Consider the following 25,861-nt stretch of genomic DNA (forward strand, 5'->3'; position numbering starts at 1 on the left):
TCTCTGCTCGCGCGGCCTCCACCTCGGCGCGGGACCCGCCCGCCACGTCGCCGTATCCGGTGCCGGCACCCGACCAGGCACCGGGGGCGCCGCGGGTGGATCTCAATGCCGACGAGGAGGAGTTCGCGCAGAGTGTGAGTAGTACAGCCAATGAGCAACTGAGGAGGACTCTGGAGGAGGCAATTACGCAGTATCGCTCCGCACCCGACACTAGGCCACGATTACCACGTTTACCTATGAATAGACGCAATCTAGCGATAATGGGAGCCCTAAACGCTTTGCTAGAGCCATATCTGCGGACTAGTAAAGATTTAGAAGATACGCACTCGATCATGTACTGCGGAGCCATCGCGGCGTGCCGTGTTGCTCGAGTCAAGTTTCCGGACGCTGAACGTGCAACTAGGACTGCCGGAGGTGTCCCGGCATGGCAAGCGCGGATCGAGCGACGTATCAGCTCGTTTAGGACTCTCATTGCAAAGCTGATCTGCTTTAGGGGGGGCAATAATCGCCCCCGAGTAATGCGCTTTGTGAACCAGGCGTTCGCGGGGACGAATATCAGGCCCCGCGACTACATGACCAATGTTACAGAGCGCGTCGACTTTCTAAAGCAGAAAGTCTATGCATGGGCAAACCGTATTCGCCGCTACAGAGAGCGTGTGGATCGATTCCAGCAGAATCGTCTTTTCCAAAGTGACCAAAGGAAGGTGTACCGAAGGTGGGAGGAAACCAACCTTCGCGCGTCCGACACGCAGCCGCCGGATGCTACTGTCATGACTGACTTCTGGCGTAGCATCTGGTCGGTGCCTGTCGGACACACCGAGGGGAGTTGGATAAATGTTGTTGAGCATGAGTGCGAGTCTATCGAACCTATAGGGGCAGTCACCATCAGCCCCGATGACATAAGTTGTGCCATCCGCACGGCCCAGAACTGGAAAAGTCCTGGGCCGGATGGATTGCACAACTTCTGGCTAAAATGGTTCCGATGCTCGCACTCCTGCTTGGCAGCACAATTTCAACTAGCCCTCGAGCTTGGTTCTCTCCCACCTTCCTTAACAACTGGTGTCACCTTCCTGCTCTACAAGTCCGGTAGTACCACGGAAGCGAAGAACTACAGACCCATCACGTGCTTGCCTACACTCTACAAGCTCCTTACATCCATTTTGAGAGCAAAAATCAACGCGCATATTGTCGCAAACAATATTTTGGCCTCCGCTCAAAATGGATGTAGGGTTGGGTCCCGTGGTACTAAAGAGCTCCTCCTCATAGACATGACCATATGTCAACAAGTTCGGCGGAACAGGGGGGCCCTCTCGGCTGCCTGGATTGACTATAAGAAGGCCTATGATTCGGTGCCTCACTCATGGCTGAGAAGGGTATTGGAGCTGTATAAACTTGATGCAGCTTTAATATCTTTCCTAAGCGCATGTATGAGGCAGTGGATCACAGTTCTTCGTCAACCAGGTGGTGGGGATGACCGCCCTGGCCCGCAGGACTTTATAAGGATCGAGCGAGGAATATTTCAGGGTGACAGTCTGAGTCCCCTGTGGTTCTGCCTAGCTCTGAATCCCCTCAGCACCCTGCTGAAGGATTCAGGGTTAGGTTGCCGGCTTCGGAGAGAGGGTGAAGTCATTTCTCACCTTCTGTACATGGATGACCTCAAACTATTTGCGCCAAATAACCAAGACTTGATGGTGCTACTGAAAACCACAGAAGTTTTTAGTACCGCCATCAGAATGGAGTTTGGTGTCGATAAGTGTGCGGTTATACATGTACAGCGGGGGAAGGTTGTAAATTCAACAAATTTACAACTTTCTGAGACTATGTCTTTCAGATCTATCTCTGAATCAAAAACCTATAAATACCTTGGTATGTCACAGTCGTTGGGTATTGAGGATGAGGGTATTAGACGGACGGTGAAGGAGCGCTTTTTCAGTCGGCTCACAAAAGTCCTTAACAGTCTTTTGTCAGGAGGCAACAAAGTGCGCGCCTTCAACGCCTGGGTAATGCCCCTACTCATATACTCCTTTGGCATACTAAGGTGGACTCAGACCGAGCTGGATGCCCTGGATCGGAGGGTCCGGCTACTGCTCACCACACACCGTATGTTACACCCACGCTCGTCAGTTATGAGATTGTACATCCCACGGAAGTGTGGAGGCCGAGGCTTCCTAAACGCCAAAGATCTCCACAACCGCGAGGTGTGCAATCTCAGGAATTATTTCCTTAACAACGAGTGTGGGATACATTGTGACGTGGTGGCAGTAGACAGGAAACTCACGCCGCTCTCCTTGGCAAACGAGAACTGGCACAAACCTGTGGTACAAAGTACTGCGGACCGCAGGGCGGTATGGAAGGATAAGCAGCTACACGGGCGGTTCTACAAGGCCCTCACGGGACCCGATGTAGACCTGCTCGCGTCGGTGAACTGGTTACGATTCGGGGACCTCTTCGGAGAAACCGAGGGTTTTGCCTGTGCAATTGCGGACGAAGTTATGATGACGAACAACTATCGGAAATATATCCTGAAGGACGGTACGGTCGACATTTGTCGGGCATGCCGCCGTCCCGGAGAGTCACTCAGGCATATCATTTCCGGTTGTTCTCATCTTGCTAACGGCGAGTACTTGCACAGACATAATCTCGTAGCCAGGATTATTCACCAGCAGCTTGCTCTTCTATATGGCCTTGTGGACCGCGAAGTACCGTACTACAAGTATTTACCTGTGCCAGTTCTCGAGAATGGTCGTGCCACGCTCTATTGGGATCGGTCTATCATCACTGACAGGACTATTGTAGCCAATAAGCCTGACATCGTGCTGATAGATCGAACGCAGCGCCGGGCTGTGCTCGTCGACGTCACCATCCCCCATGATGAGAATCTCGTGAAGGCCGAGAAGGACAAGTCCAGCAAGTACCTAGACTTGGCTCACGAGATAACCGCCATGTGGAATGTTGACTCGACGATCATTGTTCCTATAGTCGTGTCAGCGAACGGTCTCATTGCGAAGAGTCTCGACCAACACCTAGAGAGACTCTCGCTGGGTGGTTGGATCAAGGGTCAGATGCAGAAGGCGGTGATCTTGGACACGGCGCGGATAGTCCGCCGGTTCCTCTCTCTGCGGCCCTGACCACCGGCAGCTTGGGCCTTGCCCCGCTGCCGGCGGTACCCTAGGTTAGGTTTTTTATAATGTGTTTATATATTTTTTTTGTAATGTTTTGTAAGTGTTTTTGTATTTTACTTTTATATCCATATTATAAAAACCTAGCCTAAGATGAAAGATAAATAAAGAGAATAATTAATATGTCAGATTCAGAATAATATAGACTAGAATAATAATTAGAATGTCAAAAATTTACCATTTTTTTCTTAATTTAAATTAATATAAATAATGATTTCATGTCAAAAGAGCAACAGATACACGCATAACAAATGTCGATATATGTGTTGTGTGTGTGTTATGTAGTGTGTTTTTTAACCGACTTCAAGATTTCAAAAGGAGGAGGTTATCAATTCGGTTGTTTTTTTTTTTTATGTTTGTTACTCCATAACTCCGTCATTTCTGGACCGATTATGAAAATTATTTTTTTGATTGTAAGTATATACATACAGATTGGTCCCGTTTCTGCCAAAACGCAGTTCTGATGATGGGATCCATGAGGAATCGAGGGAACTCCTCAAATGTGAAAGGCATACATATAGTGATTTTTGTATTTTTATAAACAAATCCAGCACTTCCATTTTAAAAAGTGACAATTGATGAAGTGGAACTGCTGATGATAATCAGAATGGAACTCTTTAATGACGCATAGTTTACGTTTGGCGATTTGTCCTCTTCTTTATGTTTGTTAAGCAACTTAAGTTTTTAAGGCATATTTTTGTCAAGCTCGAGTTCTGATGATGAGACCCACGAGGAACCGAGGGAACTCCTCAAATGTGAAAGGCATACATATAGTGATTTTTGTATTTTCATCAACAAATCCAGCATTTACATTTAAAAAAGTGACAATGATCAGAATGGAACTCTTCAATGACAAATAGTTCACGTTTGGCGATTTGTTCTCTTCCTTATGGACCCAGACCTAAACTTGGACCCGGACTCGGACCCGGACCCGGGTCTGAACATGGACCCCAACTCGGACCCGGACCCGGACCGAACTCTGACCCGGACACGGACCCAGACTCGGATCCGGACCCAGACCTGGACCCGGAAATGCTACTAGAAAAGTGGGTTAGGTTAGGTTAGAACTGTGACCCTTACAGAAACGAAATGCTATCAGAAAAGTAGGCTAGGTTAGGTTAGAACTGCGATCCTTACAAAAACGAAATGCTACTAGAAAAGTGGGTGGTTTTACCTCGTTATCTACATTATTAGGCAATATTATAATAATTTAGGCAATTAGGCAAAAGATGGATTAGGATAATTAGGCAAAATATGCTGTCTTTTTCATTTTATTGTCTGGAATCTAAGAGTGCACCGTCAACAATAACTAATAAGTAAACTTTCAGCGGCATCTCCCATTGAAGTCGGTTTTTTTTTACTTAAAAATTATTATCCTTGTTTATCTTTGTATAGGTACAAAGCTGCATCAGCTTCGTCTTCTGTGACTTGTATCTCAGTCTGACCTAGAACTCTTTCGCGTTCGCATAACTGGGTTGGACTAAAGCAAAGGGGGTGCCGACAGCCGACACCTATTTTCATCGGAGTGATGTTATTATGACACCTATTTTTTATTGTGTTATCGTAGAGAATACGCTAAAATAAGCATGTTTTGTAGGAAAAACTTTTTTCTAAAATCAAAAATGGCCGAGATATTTGACCCGCAAGTTCAAACCACTACTTGACAAATTAAAATCAATCATTTGGAACAGTAAATTTAAGTAACAGAGACAAGATAGGTGCGACGACGAGCGAAGCGAGGAGGAGTGTGTTAGGTTGATCGCGATGATCGCCAGAACAGACGTCATTGTACCTACTAAAAAAATTCTAAGTCTTATGATGTGTTTTGGGTCTTTCTTGTAGCTGATGAATTTCAGGCATAGGTTGTATGTCTTGTCTACGCACGTACCTCCAAAAATGCGCTTTAATTCGTCTCAGATGCCTTTGGCGCGATCTAATCGCACAAATCTTTGCAGTGCCACCGTACATATTTTTCGTAAACAAAATTAAAATTACCAATATATTTTCAAAATTTGAAAGGTGGTTTTCATGGGTAGGCTTGCTTCATTTTTAATCAGCTACCACTTTAGAATTAATAGAGAATAAATATGCTCATATACCTGTTTACGACATTTATTTTAGTCTGACAGAAAACAACCGTTGTTAAGGTAACAACATTGTCAACATTAAAATAAAGAAAGGTCTTGACAAAGAGATGTATATGCAACCTTCTTAATGTTGTATCCATGCCTTAAAATTACCCTATGTAGTGACATTTAGTGATGTAGTTTGCATAATCGGAAACTACCATCTTTACTAACTTAATAGTTATTTGTTATACAAGGGTGCAAAGTTGTATTTTACCCGCGAGTTTTTAAACACACGAGAAGTAAAATACATTTGTACCCGTGTGTAACACAAAACTTTTCTCCTGACTATAGCGAGGAAAGTGCAACATCCACAGGCGTTAGATCATCTTCATCACTGGAATCACTCATTTTTTTACGATAATATGATATTATAACAGAAAACTCTGGTAGTTGTGTATTTTTACGTGTCCGAGTCGGTGAGAAATTTTTTGTTGACAATGTTGACATTTCTAACGATGCGTTTTGAAATTGCATCGACTCAACTTGTGCGTTTAGAATTACATTCAACATCATTTAAAAAATCAAATGTTTCTTATGGAATTTAAGGTTTATAACTTAAAATCATTAAATAAAGCTAAATTTGGTATTTTTTATTAAATTCTCAAACCATTTATTAATTGATAATTAATATCGAACGAACCATTATTATGAGCGTTTTAAGTTTTGTTATCTGTCAAAAGCTACTTAAACACGCTCCATCCAGTCAAATTACTTTCCCCACTAGTGGATAAAATGCGTTTTTGCCCGCTTGTTTTAAAGGATAAAAGACGGCTTTCCGAGCTAGTGAGGGGAAAACTATATTTCTAATGTCCCCCCCCCCCCCCCCCCCGGTCTTATGTCTTAAGCAAAAAAACAAGCACAAGAGTATATGCTCTTTAAGCACAAGTTCACGAATCACGACAGAGCGTCACTACCACGCACTGACGTAACAAGCATAAGTGTTGACGTAAATTTAAGGTACCCATCAATATACGAATTTTATCGCGTTTCATTCGCAGTAGGAAGATGTTTATTTGTGTGTTTTTAGACGCAAAAGCGAGTCAGTTACCCGTTTCCTATCACTAGCTGAATGCTGTGTCATAATCATTTTCGTGAACCCCTGGGGTACCTACAGTATACGTACCAAGAAACTCTGGTTGTAGGTACCTTGTCTAAAAAACACCTACATCTCAAACAAAAAATCTTATTTTCGCTTCTTCCATATTTTTCGCGATTTCGTCTAAAACATGTTTAGTTTTTTTTTAACTGCACAAATTTCAATAATAAATATGAAAATCGAATAGAATCTTCGAATGAACGAGGGTATTATTTTTAATGTGTGGGGCCCTCCATCGTCTGAGTTCATATAATATTGGCGGGTGAGTGGGTGAATTGATCTGGTGATGGGATCCACGATTAATCCACGAAAAATTGCGACGGAAGATTTGACGATCGCGCGGCGCGGGTTTTAACGTTTTTCCTCAATAGCTCAAGTATACTTCTGATTAAAATTTCGCTAGTCAAATCCCTCGGCTATAATAATAATAAAGCCTGTTTGTTTCCCATATAACTTAGCTGGTACATAATTTAAATTTAATGTTATTTTTACTTAATTTATAGGGACCCCTATTAAGGGTTTAGTCCTCCTCCCTCAGCTATATCACTAGCTATTTTTATACTAATAGCTACGTCAAATTAAGCCGAAAATGGGCGATCTGCGGAAATAATTCGTTATAGTTATACCTTGTGGTGTACAGATATTCGTACAGATTTTCGAGATACGAGCAAAAATCTGAAAAAATATACCTTAAACCCAACCCCGAAGGACTTTTAGTATGTTTATCTGGACACCACAAGGTACAACTATACCAATTTTTAAAACTACACGAATTATTTCCGCAGATTTCTTTAATTTTCTTGGGTTATAAAATTATATTGCTATGTTATGCAGGGTCGTTACCCTGCGTACCATAGCAGCATGATAGGTACGTATACAATTTAAAATAAATGGAAATTACACATGTAGGTTTTGTTTTTCTATCGAGCTAACTTTAAAATTTTATGGTTTTTCTTAGTCTGCCCTCAGAAAAATAGTCGTTTCTATGTGAAATTTTTAAATGCCATTCATTAAAATGCGTAAAAAATCAAAATAAAAACTTCAATTTTGCGGGAGCCCCCTCTTAAGGCCTTGGTCGTTCTGACCCCAATATGCCCATAAAAATAATCCACTCTATTTAGAGCATATATATTTCATATGTTGATAAAACATATATAATATAATGGTTGTTCACTACTTTGTAAAGTAAGAACCTAACATAATATTCCTATTAAAATTCCTCATGGCATGCAGATCTCCAGCGGTCGGTGCGTGCTCAAAACCGGACTACTATTTGCATATGCATACGTAATAAATTGAATCCATTGCGGAAATGTTATGTGAAACAATCAAACAACAGATAAACCTTCGATAATAATATCCACTTCAGACTCTTTATACTTATTTTTATTTTCCCTAAGACATACATAGAGAAGTATTGTTACTAATGGCTTTAATTTAATAGTTATTTGTTTTACAAGCGAGCATAACGAGTCGTTCAAAAAGTGGAATCTTGAGCGCTGCCTGGATTTCAAGGCACGGGTGTTAAACAAACTTTGCTACCGAGTGAAACACAAAATGTTTTACCAGTTTACCACACAGATAGGCACAAGGGGCAGTTTTGAACACCCAAACTAATTCCTTAACTAAAAACTTATGTTCACCTTCTGCAACACTAAAACGTGGCTTTGTATGTGTGATTGAGAAGCTTCGGCATAGCTGGTCTGCCAGTCGTTGCCGCTAGGCGCGTCAATACGTGTTTGCGGTCGCATACTCGCATAGTAAATGAAATTATTTAACTTTAAACTAACACGATTTTCACTCATAATTCAGCTCCGTATTAGTTTAAGAATTAGATACATTATATTGTAAATCAAGTTAATATGAAACTTAAATTGAAAAGGTCCGTATTCAAGCGTGTAGTTTGGAAAACCTTGAATCCCACACACAAACAACCTGTAGGTTTCTCGTATTTAAATGTTTAACTAAACAAGTTGCGGCTCTCAATGCGATGGACCGACCAAGTCAAAGCTCTCGCCGGGTCACCTTTAAATCTGTGCGTGCGGAATGCAATAAATAGAGAAGCATGGCGGGAAACAACGAAAAAAGCCGTACAAGGACCTCAATGGCCACGACTGCTCTGACAAGAGTATCCGACTGAGAAGAAGAAATAAGTTGTATGCCGTAGTGCAGCCATTCTCAAAGTGTGCTCCGCGGACCCCTAGGGCTCCCCGCAAAGCCTCAGTTCACCGAGAGAATACTTAAAATAATTAAATAAGAAAAAAACATATCTTCTCCACATATATATATAAACCGTTTTGTATATCTGGTCCACAGTGACGAACGAAAATTTTTAATTTGGGGCTCCGTCAAATATTTCGCTTTCCAAAAGGATCCCGTCACTAAAAAAGTTTGAGAACCGCTGCCGTAGTGAGTGATATTATCCCAAGCCGCCCGCGCCCGCCTTAGCATTTTCCTTGTGTGACAGCAACGTTACCTATTCATTTCTGGGAAATCAATCAAATTTACTGCACGGTTCTATGTTCTAACAATAGGGTATATTACTGCAATGTTCTGCCACCAGAGTGCAGGACTAGCCTTTTTAGTAAACCATAGAGTAACTTTTATACATTCTGTACCTTTAACAGGTTTTTGACAAGTTTTCAGAGATAATAAAATATGACATTGATGCATCAAGGCCATTCAAGGCAATTTGTTTACAGAGGACCTACCGGGAAACGCGAATCTGAAATTTCGCTATCTGCCTCTTTATCGCTCGAATATGCAAGAGTGACATAGATGTTAGATAACGAAATTTCGATATTCTTGTTTCGCGATAGGCTCTCAAATTGTGCCAGTGGCGCCACTTACGCAGAGTTTCGCGTAATATTCCCTAATGTGGAATTCCTAGTGATTCATTAAAAAGTTATAATGGTACAAAACCCAAACAATGATAATAAGGAAAATAGCTTGCGGGTTAAATGCATAACAAAGGAAATATGTACCATATGTACCTTGCATCTTTGTATGTGTCATTTATGGGTAAGTATTCGAATGTGTCATTCTGTTGAATACCAAGTAAACACGATTCATATCGAATAAAACGATTATAAGAAAACATTGAAAGCAAAGATATTGAGTTTTTTTAAATTAGGTATTTGAGATTTTATTATTCTGAAATGAGAATTGGCCAAATTACTGAGTTCTAAAAAAATATAAGAATTACAATAGTACATTACGATACAAGTGCGAAAAATAGGAAATTCGCAACGAGTGGCGATAAATTGCGAATTACCTATTCGCACATGTATCGTACAACGTTTTACAGTACATATGGCCCTTTATATTTTCGACATGGTTACGTAATGTGCTAATTATCGCACTAGTGCGGTAAAGTAAGCACCATATGTACTGTAAACGTATTTTTTAATACAGTTGCTCAAAAAGTGCTACTTTTCGTGGCTGTTTAGCATGCGGAAAGTTGGTTTTCGCAAACTAGTGCTTTTTACTTTTCCAATTTTTTTAAATTTTTACTTGTTCCAATTCATGACTACTTATTGATGAGTGTTAATATTAGTTTCATTTAAACGTCGTAATCAACATAAAAACCTACTGTTAATGTAAGAATGCGAAAAATAGGCATATTATATATTATTCTTCACTCGTCCCGAGTCTTGGCCACTCGCCTACGGCTACTATATATCTCGGTACTCGTGAAGTACTGACATACTTTCCGCACTAGCATCGAAATGTACTATTTTTTAAACATAACCTAGCTATTAAGTTTTTCTTATGATATAGAAGACAAACGAGCAGGCGGATCGTCTGATGGTAAACGATTACCGCCGCCTATGGACACCTGCAACACCAGAGGGGGTTGTAAGTGCGTTGCCGGACTTTAAGATGGGAGTACGCTCTTTAATAATCGCTACGATAGTTCGAAAAAATTTCTTTCAATTCGTAAAAGTAAATTTATTCTACTTTCAGTGAAAACTAATTTATTTTGAACATGACGAAATGTTTTTGATTTTTCACAAAAAAGTTGTTGTGTTGTGTTGTGTTGTGTGTCTTAGTATTTTCCACCTGTCCAATTTCTTTGTTTTCATTGGACCAAGAAATTGAGGGCCTACCGCGAACCACGTTCGACGTATTGCCTCGCTGTCACACTTACGTACGAATTTACAAGTGCGACAGACGGGCAACACGTCGAACGTGGTTCGCGGTAGGCCCTTTGGACAGGCGGAATACCAACCTTTGCAATTGGACATGACCTGACATGCTGTTGGCCGGTTTTTTGGGCCTTTTAGTATTTAATTGTATTTTTTTTCATATCTCATGCTCTGAAAGTGGGTCGTTGTTGATATAAAGTGCGCAAAAAGTGATACGTTTCTGCTCTAGTGCAGAAGAATGATGTAATTCTCTGCGTCCCCGTCTCTCGAACAACTGGGTTGGAAACATAATGGAGAAATAGTGTCTTTATTTTCCCGCCTGAAACAATTGGTAATTGTTCTAATTTTACTAATCTCGTATTGAATCTTTTTTTTAATCAAAAATGATGTAAGTACATTGTTTAAAATAAACGGAACCCTAAAAACGTGCCCGCGATCTACTACTTCCGAATGCCATGTTCGTGGTCTGGCTCACCCACCACACGCGACGTCTACGTGAGTCGGACGAAGGTCACTTACCGCGACGTCTATTGTAAATAATAGAGATTATTATTATACCAAAGAAAAAATATTTAGTGCAATCTATACTGTTTGTGCGATACGTGAAAGTTGTCCGCCGCTGACGGCGTTTGGTCAAGCAGACCATTTTAACCGTAGACCGTAGTCTGAAGCTTGTGTTGGTCTCAACAAATAACATTAGAAAAAAATAAAGGGTCACAAATTACACCTTTGTTCCAAATTTCATTCAAATATACCTTGTACTTGTTGAAATTGGAAGCACTACGGACAGGCGGACAGAAGGACGGACGGACATGACGAAACTAAAGGGTTCGTTTTTACCATTTCGACTACGGAACCCTAATTACATTAGTTCGGCAAGCGAAAAATATTAACTTATAATTAACTAGTAATTAATTAATTACTAGTTTATATAATAATAATTATATAAAACATACAACCTGGATAGTTTTTTTAGGGTTTTATTATTATATATAGAATAAACATCCGCTTATATGATGCCGATCTTGTTGGCAACATCTAATGCGTCGTAGTCTCGGGCTAGCCGTACGTACGCCTTCTTCTTGCCGTCAGGTCTGAAAATGGGAAAAACAATGTGTTATATTGATTTTAATGCTTTATTATTGTATCATACCATTTGCAATATATTCAGAAGTGTGTCATTGTGATATCATTCTTAATCAATGAGATTCCCACTAAGTATCATCATTTCAAGGGTTAGTTTTATTTGAGAAGAATATGTATACTAGCTTTTGCCCGCGACTTCTTCTGCGTGGAGTTAGTAATTTGGGTAGCTATTTTTTATCCACTCTACTTGTTATCGATTCCCCATACACCCCCCCCCCCCCTTTTCACCCAGGATGACTTCTGGGATAAAAACTACCCTATGTCCTTCCCCGGGCCGCAAACTATCTCTATACCAAATTTCAACTAAATCGGTTCAGCAGCTTAAGCGTGAAGAGGTAACAGACAGACACACTTTCGCATTTATAATATTAGTATGGATGTATTGTATAGTCAAAAGTATGAATCTAGAAATATTGTCACCATAAAATGTACAAATTTGACTACAATAAATTGGTTTTGTCCATAATTTATTCATTTATTGAATTTAGTTCATGAAATATTTTTCATTACTTCATGGCATGTTGTTTATTTAATTCAATCAAACCACCTTCTGTAGGAAGCCTAACAATATGTGGCACCACATTTTTCTCATTTTCTGTTCGTTACAACCGCGAAAATCGAAATTCGCAAATTGCGGGAATCTTTCTCTTTTACTCCAATGAAGGCGTACTTAAAGAGACGGAGACAGATGCCCGCAATTTGCGAACTTCGATTTTCGCGGTCATAACCCTGATCACATCAGTCAGTAAACAACAATTATGAATAGTCGCTTCAGACTTGTAGACAGGAAGTTAGTTTTATTTTTATTCAGCTGTATCTTGTTTATTGACAATTACATCTAAGTACAAGGTAAAAAATCTGTTGAAATACCAACCTGATAAGGGTGTTCACTTTAGCAACATTAATGTCATACAGTTTCTTAACTGCAGCCTTGATGTGGTGCTTGTTTGAGCTGGTGTGCACAATGAACACCAGGGTGTTGTTGTCTTCAATCTTCTTCATGGCTGCTTCAGAGGTCAGCGGGAACTTGATGATGTTGTAGGCGTCCATGCTGAATAATACAAATGACTTATGAGACATTTGATGTTGTTATAATATTGTTGTAGCTATACAACAATAATATTATAATCAGAATTGTGCAATTTTGATATCATTATATTTCAATGAGATTCCCACAAAGTTATCATCACATTATATTTGTAAATTAGAAACAAAATAAAAATACTCTCACCTTTATTAATACAGCAAAAGAGTAAGTAAATAAGTCAAAAAGTATTAGTTTGTTCATAGAATAGCAATTTCAGCAACAGACTGACTTTATACACTCATTAGGTTGTTCTCAACTCACTGAAAGACTTATTAAAATCAGTAGGAGAGAAAAACTATTACTGGCCAAGTGAAGGACAAAACCAAACTTAATTAAAAAGGAATATATTACCACAAACACAATGTTCAGTACAATCTGTTCTAAACTCTTCATTTTGATCAAAAAACCATTTAGTAAATTACGAATAACAATTTATTTTCTAAGTTTTCTGTTTGTTATTAAGCTTTTAACCGCCATGGACTGATATAAATAAGACATACAATATCCAACTTATTTCGCCGTAGTCTGATAAATAAGACTTCATGTAACTTTGTACTGGCGGCGTCACAAGCACACTCAATGAAAAATGTGGTGAAAAAGTTTAATGGTAAAAAAAAATTGTGATTATAATTGTAATGTAGCAAATCCTATAAACTGCATATCACAACCTATTCAGTTTAAGGCTAAAATAAAATCTTTCGTAAATGTAAACATTCAGTTGGTCTTAAATGTAAGTATTAATAAATAGCTTACCGATTCCTCTTGGGCAGAGATTTCCTTGGGTACTTGGGTTGCCTAGGAGCCTCAAATGTTTTGGGCCTGCGGAAGTGCACGGTGTTGCGGATCTTACGCACGCGTTTGCCATGTTCACCTTTGACAACCTGAAAATATAGGAATAATATATAAATTATATAATACCACATATTTTATAAAAAAAACCGGCTAAGTGCGAGTCGGACTCGCGCACTAAGGATTCCGTACCGTTACGCAAAAAAATCACGTATGTTGTATGGGAGCCCCACTTAAATATTTATTTTATTCTGTTTTTAGTATTTGTTGTTATATAACGGCAACAGAAATAGATCATCATCATCTGTGACGGTTCATGAGATACAGCCTGGTGACAAACAGACAGCGGAGTCTTAGTAATAGGGTCCTGTTTGTACCCTTTGGGTACGGAACCCTAAAAACGACACTAGTAGAAGAAGGAATGAACTGTCGCCTGCGGTATTTCCGGACCGATATGACCTTCAAACCTTCAAGAAAAGAGCGTATTCCCATCTTAAAGGCCGGCAACGCACTTACAACCCCTCTGGTGTTGCGGATGTCCATGGGCGGCGGTAATCGCTTTCCATCAGGTGATCCGTCTGCTCGTTTGCCTCCTATTTCATTAAAAAAAAAAAAAAAAATAGTGACAATGAATTCAACAATAATTTTAATTGGTATAGCGGAAGCCGCTCGACCCCAATTTCAAAGGAATACCGCAAATCGATGTACAGGTTAGCCGTTTGGCACACGCATACTAGAGGTCGAAACAAATTTTTTGACCAGCAGTTCCTAAAAAAATTCGCTGGGGTGGTAAAACATTTTTTTTTTGTATGAAAAAATAATAATAATCCAAAACCTATCGAGTGTGATATCATACGAAAGGGCTTTTTGAGGCGATTCTAAAAATATATCACATGATTACATTTCGGGCATTTTTTTTTTAATTAAAACAAAAAGAATTTTCGAAACATACCAAGTTTGGGCTCCTCCAGACACAATATGGCTGATATTTTTTGTACAATATACTACAAATGATACGCGATATCCTCATGTCTAACCCCAAGAAAGCAATTTTCAATACCTATTTCACGAGACTTATGGAACTATACTTCAGATACGGTACATATTAATCATAAAATGATACGTAATATCCATATATCCAACGGGAAATACCTCTTTAACCCTTTAACTGCGCCTTTTCATCAGTTGGTATAATTTGTTTAGTTATTGACACAAAATATCAAGGTTGTATCCTCCAGCTACGATATACCTTACTGATTTTTTTTGTACAATATACCACAAATGATACGTAATATCTTGATATCGAACCCCAAGAAAGCAATTTTGAAAATAATATCATTAACAATTTTTTTTTTTTCAATTTTACAAAGTGACACAGTTCTACTTCAATACCTATTTCACGAGACTTATGGAACTATACTGCAGATACGGTAGATATTAATACGTAAAATGATACGTAATATCCATGTATCGAACGGGAAATACCTCTTTAACCCTTTAACTGCGCCTTTTCATCGGTTGGTATAGTCTGTTTTGTTTTTGACACAAAATATCAAGATTGTATCCTTCAGATACGATATATGTTCAGCAGCCTATGCAGTGAGGAGAATCAGACAGCTAACAAACGTAGAGACGGCCAGGCTGGTATACTTTAGTTACTTCCATAGTGTTATGTCGTATGGAATTCTGTTGTGGGGAAAAGCGGCAGACATTCAGACAATATTTGTGCTGCAAAAACAAGCTGTACGTTCCATCTATGGACTGGGCGCTCGAGTATCCTTAAGAGAGAGATTCAAGGAGGTTAACATTCTTACTGTTGCATCCCAATACATACTTGAGAATATTATGAATGTTCGGAAAAACATCCACGAATTCAAGCTTAACAGTGATATCCATAACTATAACACTAGAAACAAACATAAACTTGCTGTGCCCGCCCACCGCCTCCGTAAGGTTAGTACGTCTTTTGTCGGGAACTGTACACGTTTTTATAACAAAGTGCCCGCAGACATAGTAAATTTGCCACATAACATTTTTAAGTCACATGTTAAGCGCTGTTTGTCAAGTAAGGTACGTAACGTACTATACTGTAAAAGATTTTATAGACGATAAGGATCCCTTTAAGACAGTAGCTTGATCTTGATAGTATGATACAAATTTAAGCAATATTTGTTTTTGTTTTAGTCTTTTTTTTGCTGTGAAATAACCATACTAGTGTCCAGTAGAACTGACTCAAGAGACCATCATGCTCTCGCTTGATTGTATTGTTTTAGTTAATTTTAGTTTATTACACCTCTAAGATTTTATTTTGTTTTAAATTTATTTTATATGTAATAATACTTTTATTTTTAATGATTCTGACAGGACCTTTACATCTCTGTCAATTTAAATTTGTAATTTAGTTGTTTATAGGTAGGCATACTTCTTACGACTTATGTTGTGATTATGTGGCGCTATGCCGTCTTTAATGTAACATACAAGCACAAATGTTGTATCTCACTGAATTAATTTACTTTATATATATTAATACATGATCAAACGAACTTCAAAGTGAAGTTCGATCAGTATTATATGAGTAAGCTTCATTCGAAGATATAAAAACCAGGTAGTCCTTTAACCTACTAGGCAACTCATCGCATGTTTAAAGTAGGTAGCAAAAACTTTAACCCAAACAGGTCTATCCCTACTTTTCACCTAGTCTTGATGGGGCGCGCGGCTTGCCGCCATTGCTCATTATTTTTAGAGACTTTACTTTCTAAAGCAAAACTTTCTTTCCGGGTATAGGGGAGGGAGGGTAGTTATATCTTCGAATGAAGCTTACTCATATAATACTGATCGAACTTCACTTTGAAGTTCGTTTGATCATGTATTATATTTCTCAAGCTTCATTCTTCAGATATAAAAACCAGGTAGATGTTAAGAGTTGAAAGTTTTGCTGCATTCTTTCCCATTATCAATATTATCATAGCATATTTATTTCTGAAAACATATTTGTAGGAATAATTATCTACCATGTACATATGTGTATGTTATACACAAGTTTACTGTTCCAATTGAGTTATAAGGCATTGTTAAGAAGCACGGGAAAGTTTAGCAATGCAGGTTCAAAAAGGTATACATATATTAGGTATAGCCAGGTTGTATATATATATATATATATATATATATATATATATATATATATATATATATACTTTTACGTATTAGGATATTTAAACAAAATCTAATTTGTTCTTCATAAAACCTAATTGACTAAGATTCCATACAATTTGTGGTCAACTTTGCATTAAGTTTAATTCGAGCTAAAAAAGTTTAATACGAGTAAACTCATAAGACATATGTCCTTTTGTGAAATGTATTAAAATTCACTAGCAGTGCTTGTCCGCGATACGGAATTTTTGAAGGCTCAGAACAGTACACTATTGATGACAAGATTCAGGCTCGTCTAAGTGTAATTATCTACGAAGATAAGACGTAATTTAGGCTAACGATACAACCCAGCGTTACCTCCATACAGGGTGGGATACGCTGTGGCTGTGATGTCTTTCCCCGCGTCTTGACGCTTATGACGCGTAGGCCGTGTGATGTCTGTCTCACGACGACTCATCCTGTTTACGATGATCTCTGAGCAGACGACGACAATGAGAAAATTCAGTTATTAGGCGTGTGCACGCGCAAATCGGCTTACAGCAGCTCCTGATCAACGAATAGTGACACGGCGTGCAATGGACAAAGACTCACGCGGCCTAGCTTCGACTTCGTTCCGAGAGCTTCAACTTAACAAAAAACATGTATTTGCTCGAAACATGTCTAACGTCGTTTTTAAGTCCTTTGATTTACCCAAGAAGAATTATATTTTGATTTTTATTAAATTAAAAAATCCACCACGTTCCTGAAATCTAAAAAATATATGAACGTGCATAAATTATGCTTTCTGTTCAGTTATTAAGCATAAAGCATGTCATATGTGTGGCATCACCAAAGGTATTCTAAACAAAAATAATTTATAAGACTAGCAGTCTACTCAGCTTTCGAAGTAATCATTCAAATAAGATTGTAATTTACTCAAACTCAAATGTTTATTATTGCGCTCATATTACATATAATGAATGGGCCAAGGTCCATTAATGGTAACAGAATATTTATTTATCATTTAATTATATATACGTACCTAATGTTTCGTATTCGAGCTATTAAAATGCATAATAATATCCAGTTAAACCTGAGTAGGTAAAATCAGCGTTTAACAAACATCATTAGGAATTAATTTAGTATACATTTATAAATGGCTGCATGTGACGAGTACCTTTAAATAGAATATATAAATGATATGAACCTTTTTTATTTTATATAAATTACTATTATTGACCGCAAGGCGCGATTGACCATATTTTCACAAATATTGGTGTAGCGGCTTCTATTCTCGCAGCGCGAACGGGACAGCACAGCAATCAACCACGCAATCAATGAAATGAAATGAATATCAATCAACAGAAATTCAGATATTAAGCATCAAATCTAAAAACTTATGCCCGTCATTCAAGTATTCGCTCTGCAAGGAACGAAAGACTGTGCGACGTAATGTTGTATATTTATAAAATGTAAACATTAAAGCCGGAATAATAATAAAAAATTGCCTTTGCTGTATTGCTACTATGGTTGTATTGAGAGTTCAGAAAACAAATATTATATGAAGTGGATTCATCTTAATATTTTAATCCATGACTTATGTCATGAATGTGCTATATTAATGACATAGCGGTATTGCAAGTGGTGGGTCCCCACCAACTACAGTTACTAAACTTATAATATCATGGTACATATATTTTAAACTTGGCAAAAACGTATTGCATGGTACCATCGTATTGATGATGGCTGAAAGAGTATCGCGACCGACACGAGAGTTGAACCATAGGTGCATTCGTCATTTATTGATTTTTTACGGTTTCTATTAGCTTCTTAATTATGTATTTATATTTTTATGTGCATAATCTGAGGGTGATCCTTTAAAAGATAATCGGAAGGTAATCGTTTTGTAGTTTTGATACAGGTTAATAGGTATTTACCTAGTTACCCATTATTTACGACCATAAAAATAAATATTAAATATCTGTGAGAGATGCGAACAAATATATTCGTGTGTGTATTTAGCCAAATTGTACCGAAACCGCTTTTTCATTAACTCAGTTAGATGGTACTCTAATGGTCACTTTGTCAGGCTTCGGCATGAACTTGTATTTATGAAGAAATAAGCGTGAAACGTGTTTTCGTTTGTTTCTTAGCTTCAGTTGTAAGTTTAGTTTTTTGCATGCCAGATGCTGGTGAAATATGTGTTACTTATGTATAATATTGTCTGACCACCTTTTGTACCATATTTCATGCAAAATAAAGTTATTTTCTTTCTTTCTTTCTTTCTTTCATATTCAGTACTCACAAATTGTTTCATTGGGTTTATTAGATAGATAATGATGAATAAACCCATTTTCCTGTAATTCAATTCAGTTAGGTGTCTTTGTTACAATTGGATGATTCAAATTATTTAATTATTCAATTATTCAATATCACTTAAAAAAGTAAAATCATATTTTTAAACAGACACCAGGTACTTAGATACTGACATCGCCTATGCCTTTAAGCGATCACGGTATTATAAATATATTTATATTTTTATGTATCCCATAACAATATTGGCGTACGTATCCCGATAATTTGTATGGTTATATGCATATATAAACATTCAAAAATGGTCACCAAAATATATGCATTGTGCAGGGTATTACCACTTAGTTTATTCCATTTCATTTGTGGTAAAAGAGATTTTATCCAGCTTAAGTTTAGGAATTTCGCTCAGATTCACATCACGTGACGTGATTTAGGTACACCTATTTAGCAATTCCCACTTATAGAGACAAGTTATACTTATGTGGGTAATATAAAACCAATATAGGTACTATTGTATTGTTTCAATTATAAATTTACGAGGTAGTCTCGTGTTTATTCAAATTCAACCTCTGGGCGGATAAAAGTACCGTACTATGGGTTAGGTTCTGTCACATATAATTGGATATTAAAAATCCAAATATATTTTATATGTAAGGATTTATTTTAAAAGGCAATGTAGTCTTGTGCCGAACATTTCGGCAGCTAGACCGACGTGTCTCTTGACACGCACAAATCAAAACTGAACCGCGGAGCGCTGGTGAATAAATTTAAAAGAAATATTTTTTATTCGAGGGTAGACTTCGAATGTTTTTCAAAATAAAACCCGTAAGGTTCTAGATTACATAAATAGGCCTACATGAATAAAGTATATTTGAACTTGAACTTAAAAGATAATTCTTTATTGCATATAGAAAAACTTGAACTCGGTGTTTTAAAATGTGCGTGGTTTTGATCGAGAACCGCTATAGATTTATTAAATTGTGTTATGCATTGCTATCGTGTTGACTCACGGCCAACCCCAAGCAAGTTCTATCTTCGTGACGGCTCTAGGCCGCCCCCCAGGTTTATAGTTACCAGTCGTGGACTCACGGCCCGCGCGGTACTAAGTAAATGCAAGGTATTTGATCACAAAGTGTAAGTTTTTTACAAAAATAGTTAAAATAGTTACACTTAAGTAAGTATCTGATTTTTCTTCAGGATCTGAAGAATCTATTATCACTCGGCAATTTTGCTTGAGTTTCTTCTGTTGGGCCATCTAAAACCACATAAAGAGAAAGCCTCCCTCGTCTCTTTAACACAACACAATATGATTATTTAGGGCCCTTTGTTTCGTTGCGCGCTGTCCGATCTTAATTAAACCTTTGGTTTGTTCACGACCAACCCCCGGGCGCAATCGGTGTTCGAAGTACGAACAAACTTTCCATCGTGTTGGTTCACGACCAACCCCCAAGAAATTTTTTTTTCCTTCGTGTTGATTCACGACTAACCCCCAGGATGATTTATTCCTTCGTGTTGATTCACGACCAACCCCCAGGATGATTTATTCCTTCGTGTTAGTTCTCGACTAACCTCCAGGATGATGAACAATTTTAATAACAAATATATTTTATATTGCACAACGAATACGAAACGAATAATCCCACAGCTTACATCTCGTATTCTCGTATAAATCGTATAATGACTGCACTAAGTGCACTACGTATAGGCATTTTAAACGACTTCGAAATAAAATTATGATTTTACGTGCGTTCGTTGCCTCGCAAGAATAAAGAATGAGCAATGGCGGCAAGCCGCGCGCCCCATCAAGACTAGGTGAAAAGTAGGGATAGACCTGTTTGGGTTAAAGTTTTTGCTACCTACTTTAAACATGCGATGAGTTGCCTAGTAGGTTAAAGGACTACCTGGTTTTTATATCTGAAGAATGAAGCTTGAGAAATATAATACAGCCCGGCAACTTGAACATGTCATGCTCGCTTAAGTCTTTGCTTACGGTGGCGTCGTTGATCGGGTCGCCACATTCCCGAATGAAGGTTGAGGGAGACGATGGGTGATATACGCGTCATACTCGTGAACGGGTGCTGTTTGTGGAGACGGGTCTGTTTAAGTTTAAACGGCCTTCATTTTACCTATGTAACTTTACTTTTGAGTGGCATTAACGTGAGGCACTTCATTCGGTTCTTGTCTGTTTGTCTGATTTAATATTTTGTCTTTTTATTAATCATAAAACAATTCAAGTCTCGGAGACCCTTTACATCTCTGGATAATTTGATGATCTTTTTTATTATTATATACATTTTATCTCTGACACCTAGAGACTTTTACATCTCTATAGTTTTTTTTTCTTGTGTAATTTAACCCTTAAATGCATGATTTTTTGTATAACTTTTTAATAAATTGAAATAGATGTGTCATGTTGTATAGATTGAGGGAATAATATTTTGGATAGCTGCATATTGAGCCACGGACCATCAAATATACGATGCATATATACATCATTATGCATTTAAGGGTTAACATTTATATTTATGTCATTGTTTTTTGTAATTTTGGGTTAATTTTATTGTTTGTAAAAATTGACATGTAAAAGTGCCCCTGTGGCCTATTTGCTGAATAAATGTTTGATGTTTGATGTTTATGTACCTTACTGATTTTTTTTGTACAATATACCATAAATAATACGTAATATCTTGATATCTAACCCCAAGACAGCAATTTTGAAAATAATTTCTTTAAGATTTTTTTTTTTTAATATTTTTCAACTGTATAATTTTTCAATATTACAATATTGAGAAATAAAAAAAAAAATCGAAATAAAATTATTTTCAAAATTGCTTTCTTGGGGTTAGATAATAAGATATTACGTATCATTTGTGGTATATTGTACAAAGAAAAATCGATAGGGTATATCGTATCTGAAGGATACAATTTTGATATTTTGTGTCAAAAACTAAACAAACTATACCAACTGATAAAAGGCGCAGTTAAAGGGTTAAAGAGGTATTTCCCGTTCGATATATGGATATTACGTATCATTTTATGATTAATATGTACCGTATCTGCAGTATAGTTCCATAAGTCTCGTGAAATAGGTATTAAAGTAGAACTGTCACTTTGTAAAATTGAAAAATTAAAAAAAAATTATAATGATATTATTTTCAAAATTGCTTTCTTGGAGTTAGACATGAGGATATCACGTATCATTTGTGGTATATTGTACAAAAAAAATCAGCCATATAGTGTCTGGAGGAGCCCAAACTTGGTATGTTTCGAAAATTCTTTTTGTTTTGATAAAAAAAAATGCCCGAAATGTAATGATGTGATATATTTTTAGAATCGCCTCAAAAAGCCCTTTCGTATGATACCACATACGATAGGTTTTGGTTTTTTTTTTCCATACAAAAAAATAATGTTTTACCACTCCCCCCCAGTGAAATTTTTTAGGAACTGAGGGTCAAAAATTTTGTTTTGGCCTCTAGTATGTGTGTGCCAAACGGCTAACCTGTACATCGATTTGCGGTATTTTTATACGAATGGGTTAGACTAGTAGTTCTATCGAATTTAAACTGTAGTGAGACATAACTAACATTAAATAAGTTCACAATACACGGAGTACGCATTATTAGTGCTTGAAAGGAGACCTAGGTTCTGCAAAACATGTCGCGCGAGTGACTAAAACAAGTGTCTAAACCGTGAAATTATTTAATGGTAGTTCTATGGTATTTTAATTGATCATTCATATTTAAGAAAAAAAATATTTACCTTCCTCTGTGCCTTAAGAGCCTTAACAACAGGTTTGAGAACCTTCTTCTGTCCCTTAATGCCAGTCTTCTTGGGCTTAGGGGCAATCTTAAGCTTAGTGGCAGCTGGTTTGGGCTTTGCTGGCTTAGTGGCAGACGCAGCCTTTTTGGCTGAAGGCTTAGCACTAGACTTGGCTTTCAGGGCAGCAGCCTTGGCAGAGCCAGGCTTGGCTGTAGGCACAGCCGACTTCTTCTCAGCGGGCTTAGCAGCAGCAGGGGCAGGGGCAGCCTTAGCAGCAGCCGGCTTGGCCGCCGGAGCAGGCTTCGGCGCCGCAGCTTTAGGTGCAGGAGCAGGAGTCTTGGCTGAGGCTGGCTTAGCAGCTGCAGCGGGGGCTGACGCGGTTTTAGGAGCCGCTGCGGGCGTTTTAGCCGTCGCAGGCTTCTTTTCCGCGGGTTTAGCTCCAGCGGAACCTAAAAGAGAAAACATTACAATAATATTTAAATAGAATAACAACACACATTGAGCACTAGAATATAACGAAGACAGTACCTAGAATTCGAGGTTATTATTTGATTGGAAGGTGAGGTAGGTTAATATCTGAATCTGAACTGATGGGAGCGCGTTTCATTCTGGTCTGTAAATACATAACCTATGTTACACACATCAGTGTCATGATTGATATTTATGTGCACGGATATAATTTAAACATGTGTATTTACTATTTTTACACTAATAACTCAGCGCAATTTCAACAACATATTACTTGACAAATTATCCAAAAAATTAGCTACACATGAAACATAACCGCGTGGCTATACAAATGTCAGTCTGAAATACTAATTTAACTTGACAAATCTTTGATTATTTGTGCCCGAAAAATATACTATAAGAGGAGATCAAGTTCTAACACTATGGAACTATATTTTCATTCTAAATCATTGATTAAAACTTATAAAAAATAATATCTTACCGGATTTTTCGGGCTGCTTCTTAGGAGGCATCGTGACAGAAAAGATGGAGTCTGTCTCGGCTCAGTGTTGCCAGACCAATTAAAGCCCGCTCCAGACTACGCGGCGTGAAGCCGTGAACGCGAGTGTGGAGTCGATTTCGCGGATTAGCGAACTAGACTCCACACTCGCGTTCGCGGCTTCGCGCACGAGTGAGGAGGGCCCTTAATAAATACAAAAAAAGGTTGAGGCCAAGGGCCTGACACTCTTGAGAAAGATAATCTTATTGCGATTCCTATAAGAGGAAAGAGAAAATAGTGCCATGCTTTGTCCTTATCACCGACCGGGTTTTTTTCATGGTCGGGTTATGGCAGCATAGGTAGGCGATGGCGAAATACCGAAATTTATGAGTGAAAGAGAAAAAGGATTATGCTGCCATCATAGATCTGGTATATTTCTATAGATGCGGCCTACCGCGTGCGCCCGTAAGGGATAGACATAGATGACGTCATAAACGTGGGGATACCATATTGGTAAAAATTACCCCAATATTTGATATCACGTTGGGGCGATTACCCTGGAGGCAAAGTTAGCTTGTTTGACGGTATTAAAAGATTGTTAAATAAAATGTCAATGGGCCGTTCTTTTTAGGCGTATGAACAATGAAATACCTCCTATAATTCGCGCAGGAGGTACAAAACTAAACATGTTTAGTAAATAAAACGTAAAATAAAATGTATTATGGGTTTTAATTTAAAGAAATCACGAATCGCAATCACGCCAATTAATGTATACCACATTTAATCTTCACAACATTTGTTTTTTTTTTTGGAATTAGAAGTACGAAAAAACTTCGAGGTCAAAATTACCCATAAAATTATGATATTTTCATCTGGTATCCCTAACATGATTGTTATGCAGCTAAATTAAGAAGAAGTTTAAAAATGGCTGACCTCAGACTCCTACCTACCTACGTAATTTGGGCGGATAATTTTACAAATAATGTTTTGTTAATTTGCGTAAATAATTGTGATATTTTTATTGAAATCGTTTGATTGACATTGCTTTGTGTAACGTAATTTTACGATGTTATTCTCACATATTGCGTTAAGAGGAAGTTGTAAAATACCGTACTTACGTGTGAAAGGTTATGATCTCATATTTTTGCTCAGAGTGGCTATTACAGCCGATTACAGAATAATTCACCATTATTTTATCAAAGTTCAAGCATTCAAAACGCTAACCATCACTATATTTCATAAAAAAAAAAGCACAATTTCATACAAAACAACAATAATTAAACAAGCAACGAACAAACATGACATGTCACGTTAGTCACGTAAGTACTTATTTGTTTGCCACAACCTCGGTTGTGGCAGCGATGGAAAAGTGAAACTATGACAAGGACAAACAATAACAGCGCTTTCTCTGCTACTTCTACTGAAAGATACATAAGACTATCCCGTTCGGTCATTTTCCCCCACCCCTCATGACCGATCCAGTTATACTAGATTCATGGCTGCCATACATTAACCTGTCAATACATGAATATGTCTTTCTCTTACCCCTGGTCGCTCGGTTTCATGTCTATAACTACTATACTATGTCTATGGTTGAAGCATGGGCCAACCCCATTGACGTAGACGTAGGGCCAGGAATGCCAGGATTACACTTGTAAGTTTTACTTATTATACTTTATAAGTAGGGACAAAGCTATTTGCTAGAATGAGATAACGATATTCATATCTCATTCTGTAGTATAGCTGTGTCCCTACTTACGTAAGTAAAACTTACAAGTGTAATCCTGGCCTAGGCACTAGTTTTTACGAAAGCGACTGCCATCTGACCTTCCAACCCAAAAGGGGGAACTAGGCCATGTTAGGATTAGTCCGGTTGCCTCACGATGTTTTCCTTCACCGAAAAGCAACTGGTAAATATTAAATGATATTTCGTACGTAAGTTCCGAAAAACTCATTGGTACGAGCCGGGGTTTGAACCCGCGACCTCCGGATTGAAAGTCGCACGCTCTTACCGCTAGGCCACCAGCGCTTTTTGTAAGCATATTTTCCAATTAGATTAACGACACTTCGTAAGGAGCCCTTACAACATTATCATTCCGCTAGTACAATAGTACATAACAATACAAATGCGAAAAGTTCA

The 25,861-nt window shown here is 38.0% G+C and overlaps 1 protein-coding gene across 1 annotated transcript; it reads right to left on the reverse strand.

Moving 5' to 3' along the window:
* Positions 1-11,516: 11,516 nt before the first annotated feature.
* Positions 11,517-23,838, reverse strand: LOC134742404 (large ribosomal subunit protein uL23). Its single transcript, XM_063675543.1, has 5 exons — positions 23,725-23,838; positions 22,776-23,224; positions 13,539-13,666; positions 12,573-12,749; positions 11,517-11,646 (listed from the first exon to the last, which is right to left on the reverse strand). The coding sequence occupies exons 1-5, from the start codon at positions 23,753-23,755 to the stop codon at positions 11,562-11,564; spliced, it is 870 nt and encodes a 289-aa protein (XP_063531613.1). The 5' UTR covers positions 23,756-23,838; the 3' UTR covers positions 11,517-11,561.
* Positions 23,839-25,861: the final 2,023 nt, after the last annotated feature.

Source organism: Cydia strobilella, chromosome 6 (assembly GCF_947568885.1).
Source record: "Cydia strobilella chromosome 6, ilCydStro3.1, whole genome shotgun sequence".
In the NCBI taxonomy this organism is placed as follows: domain Eukaryota; kingdom Metazoa; phylum Arthropoda; class Insecta; order Lepidoptera; family Tortricidae; genus Cydia; species Cydia strobilella.

Bases quoted from the DNA above. Each gene is read 5' to 3' on its own strand.
- LOC134742404 (XM_063675543.1), bottom strand. From the start codon at position 23,755: ATGCCTCCTAAGAAGCAGCCCGAAAAATCCG. The intron at 13,667-22,775 runs GTAAATATTTTT...CTATATTTTCAG, and splicing joins CTCTTAAGGCACAGAGGAAG to GTTGTCAAAGGTGAACATGG. The intron at 11,647-12,572 runs GTTGGTATTTCA...TCCCATTTTCAG, and splicing joins AAAGTGAACACCCTTATCAG to ACCTGACGGCAAGAAGAAGG.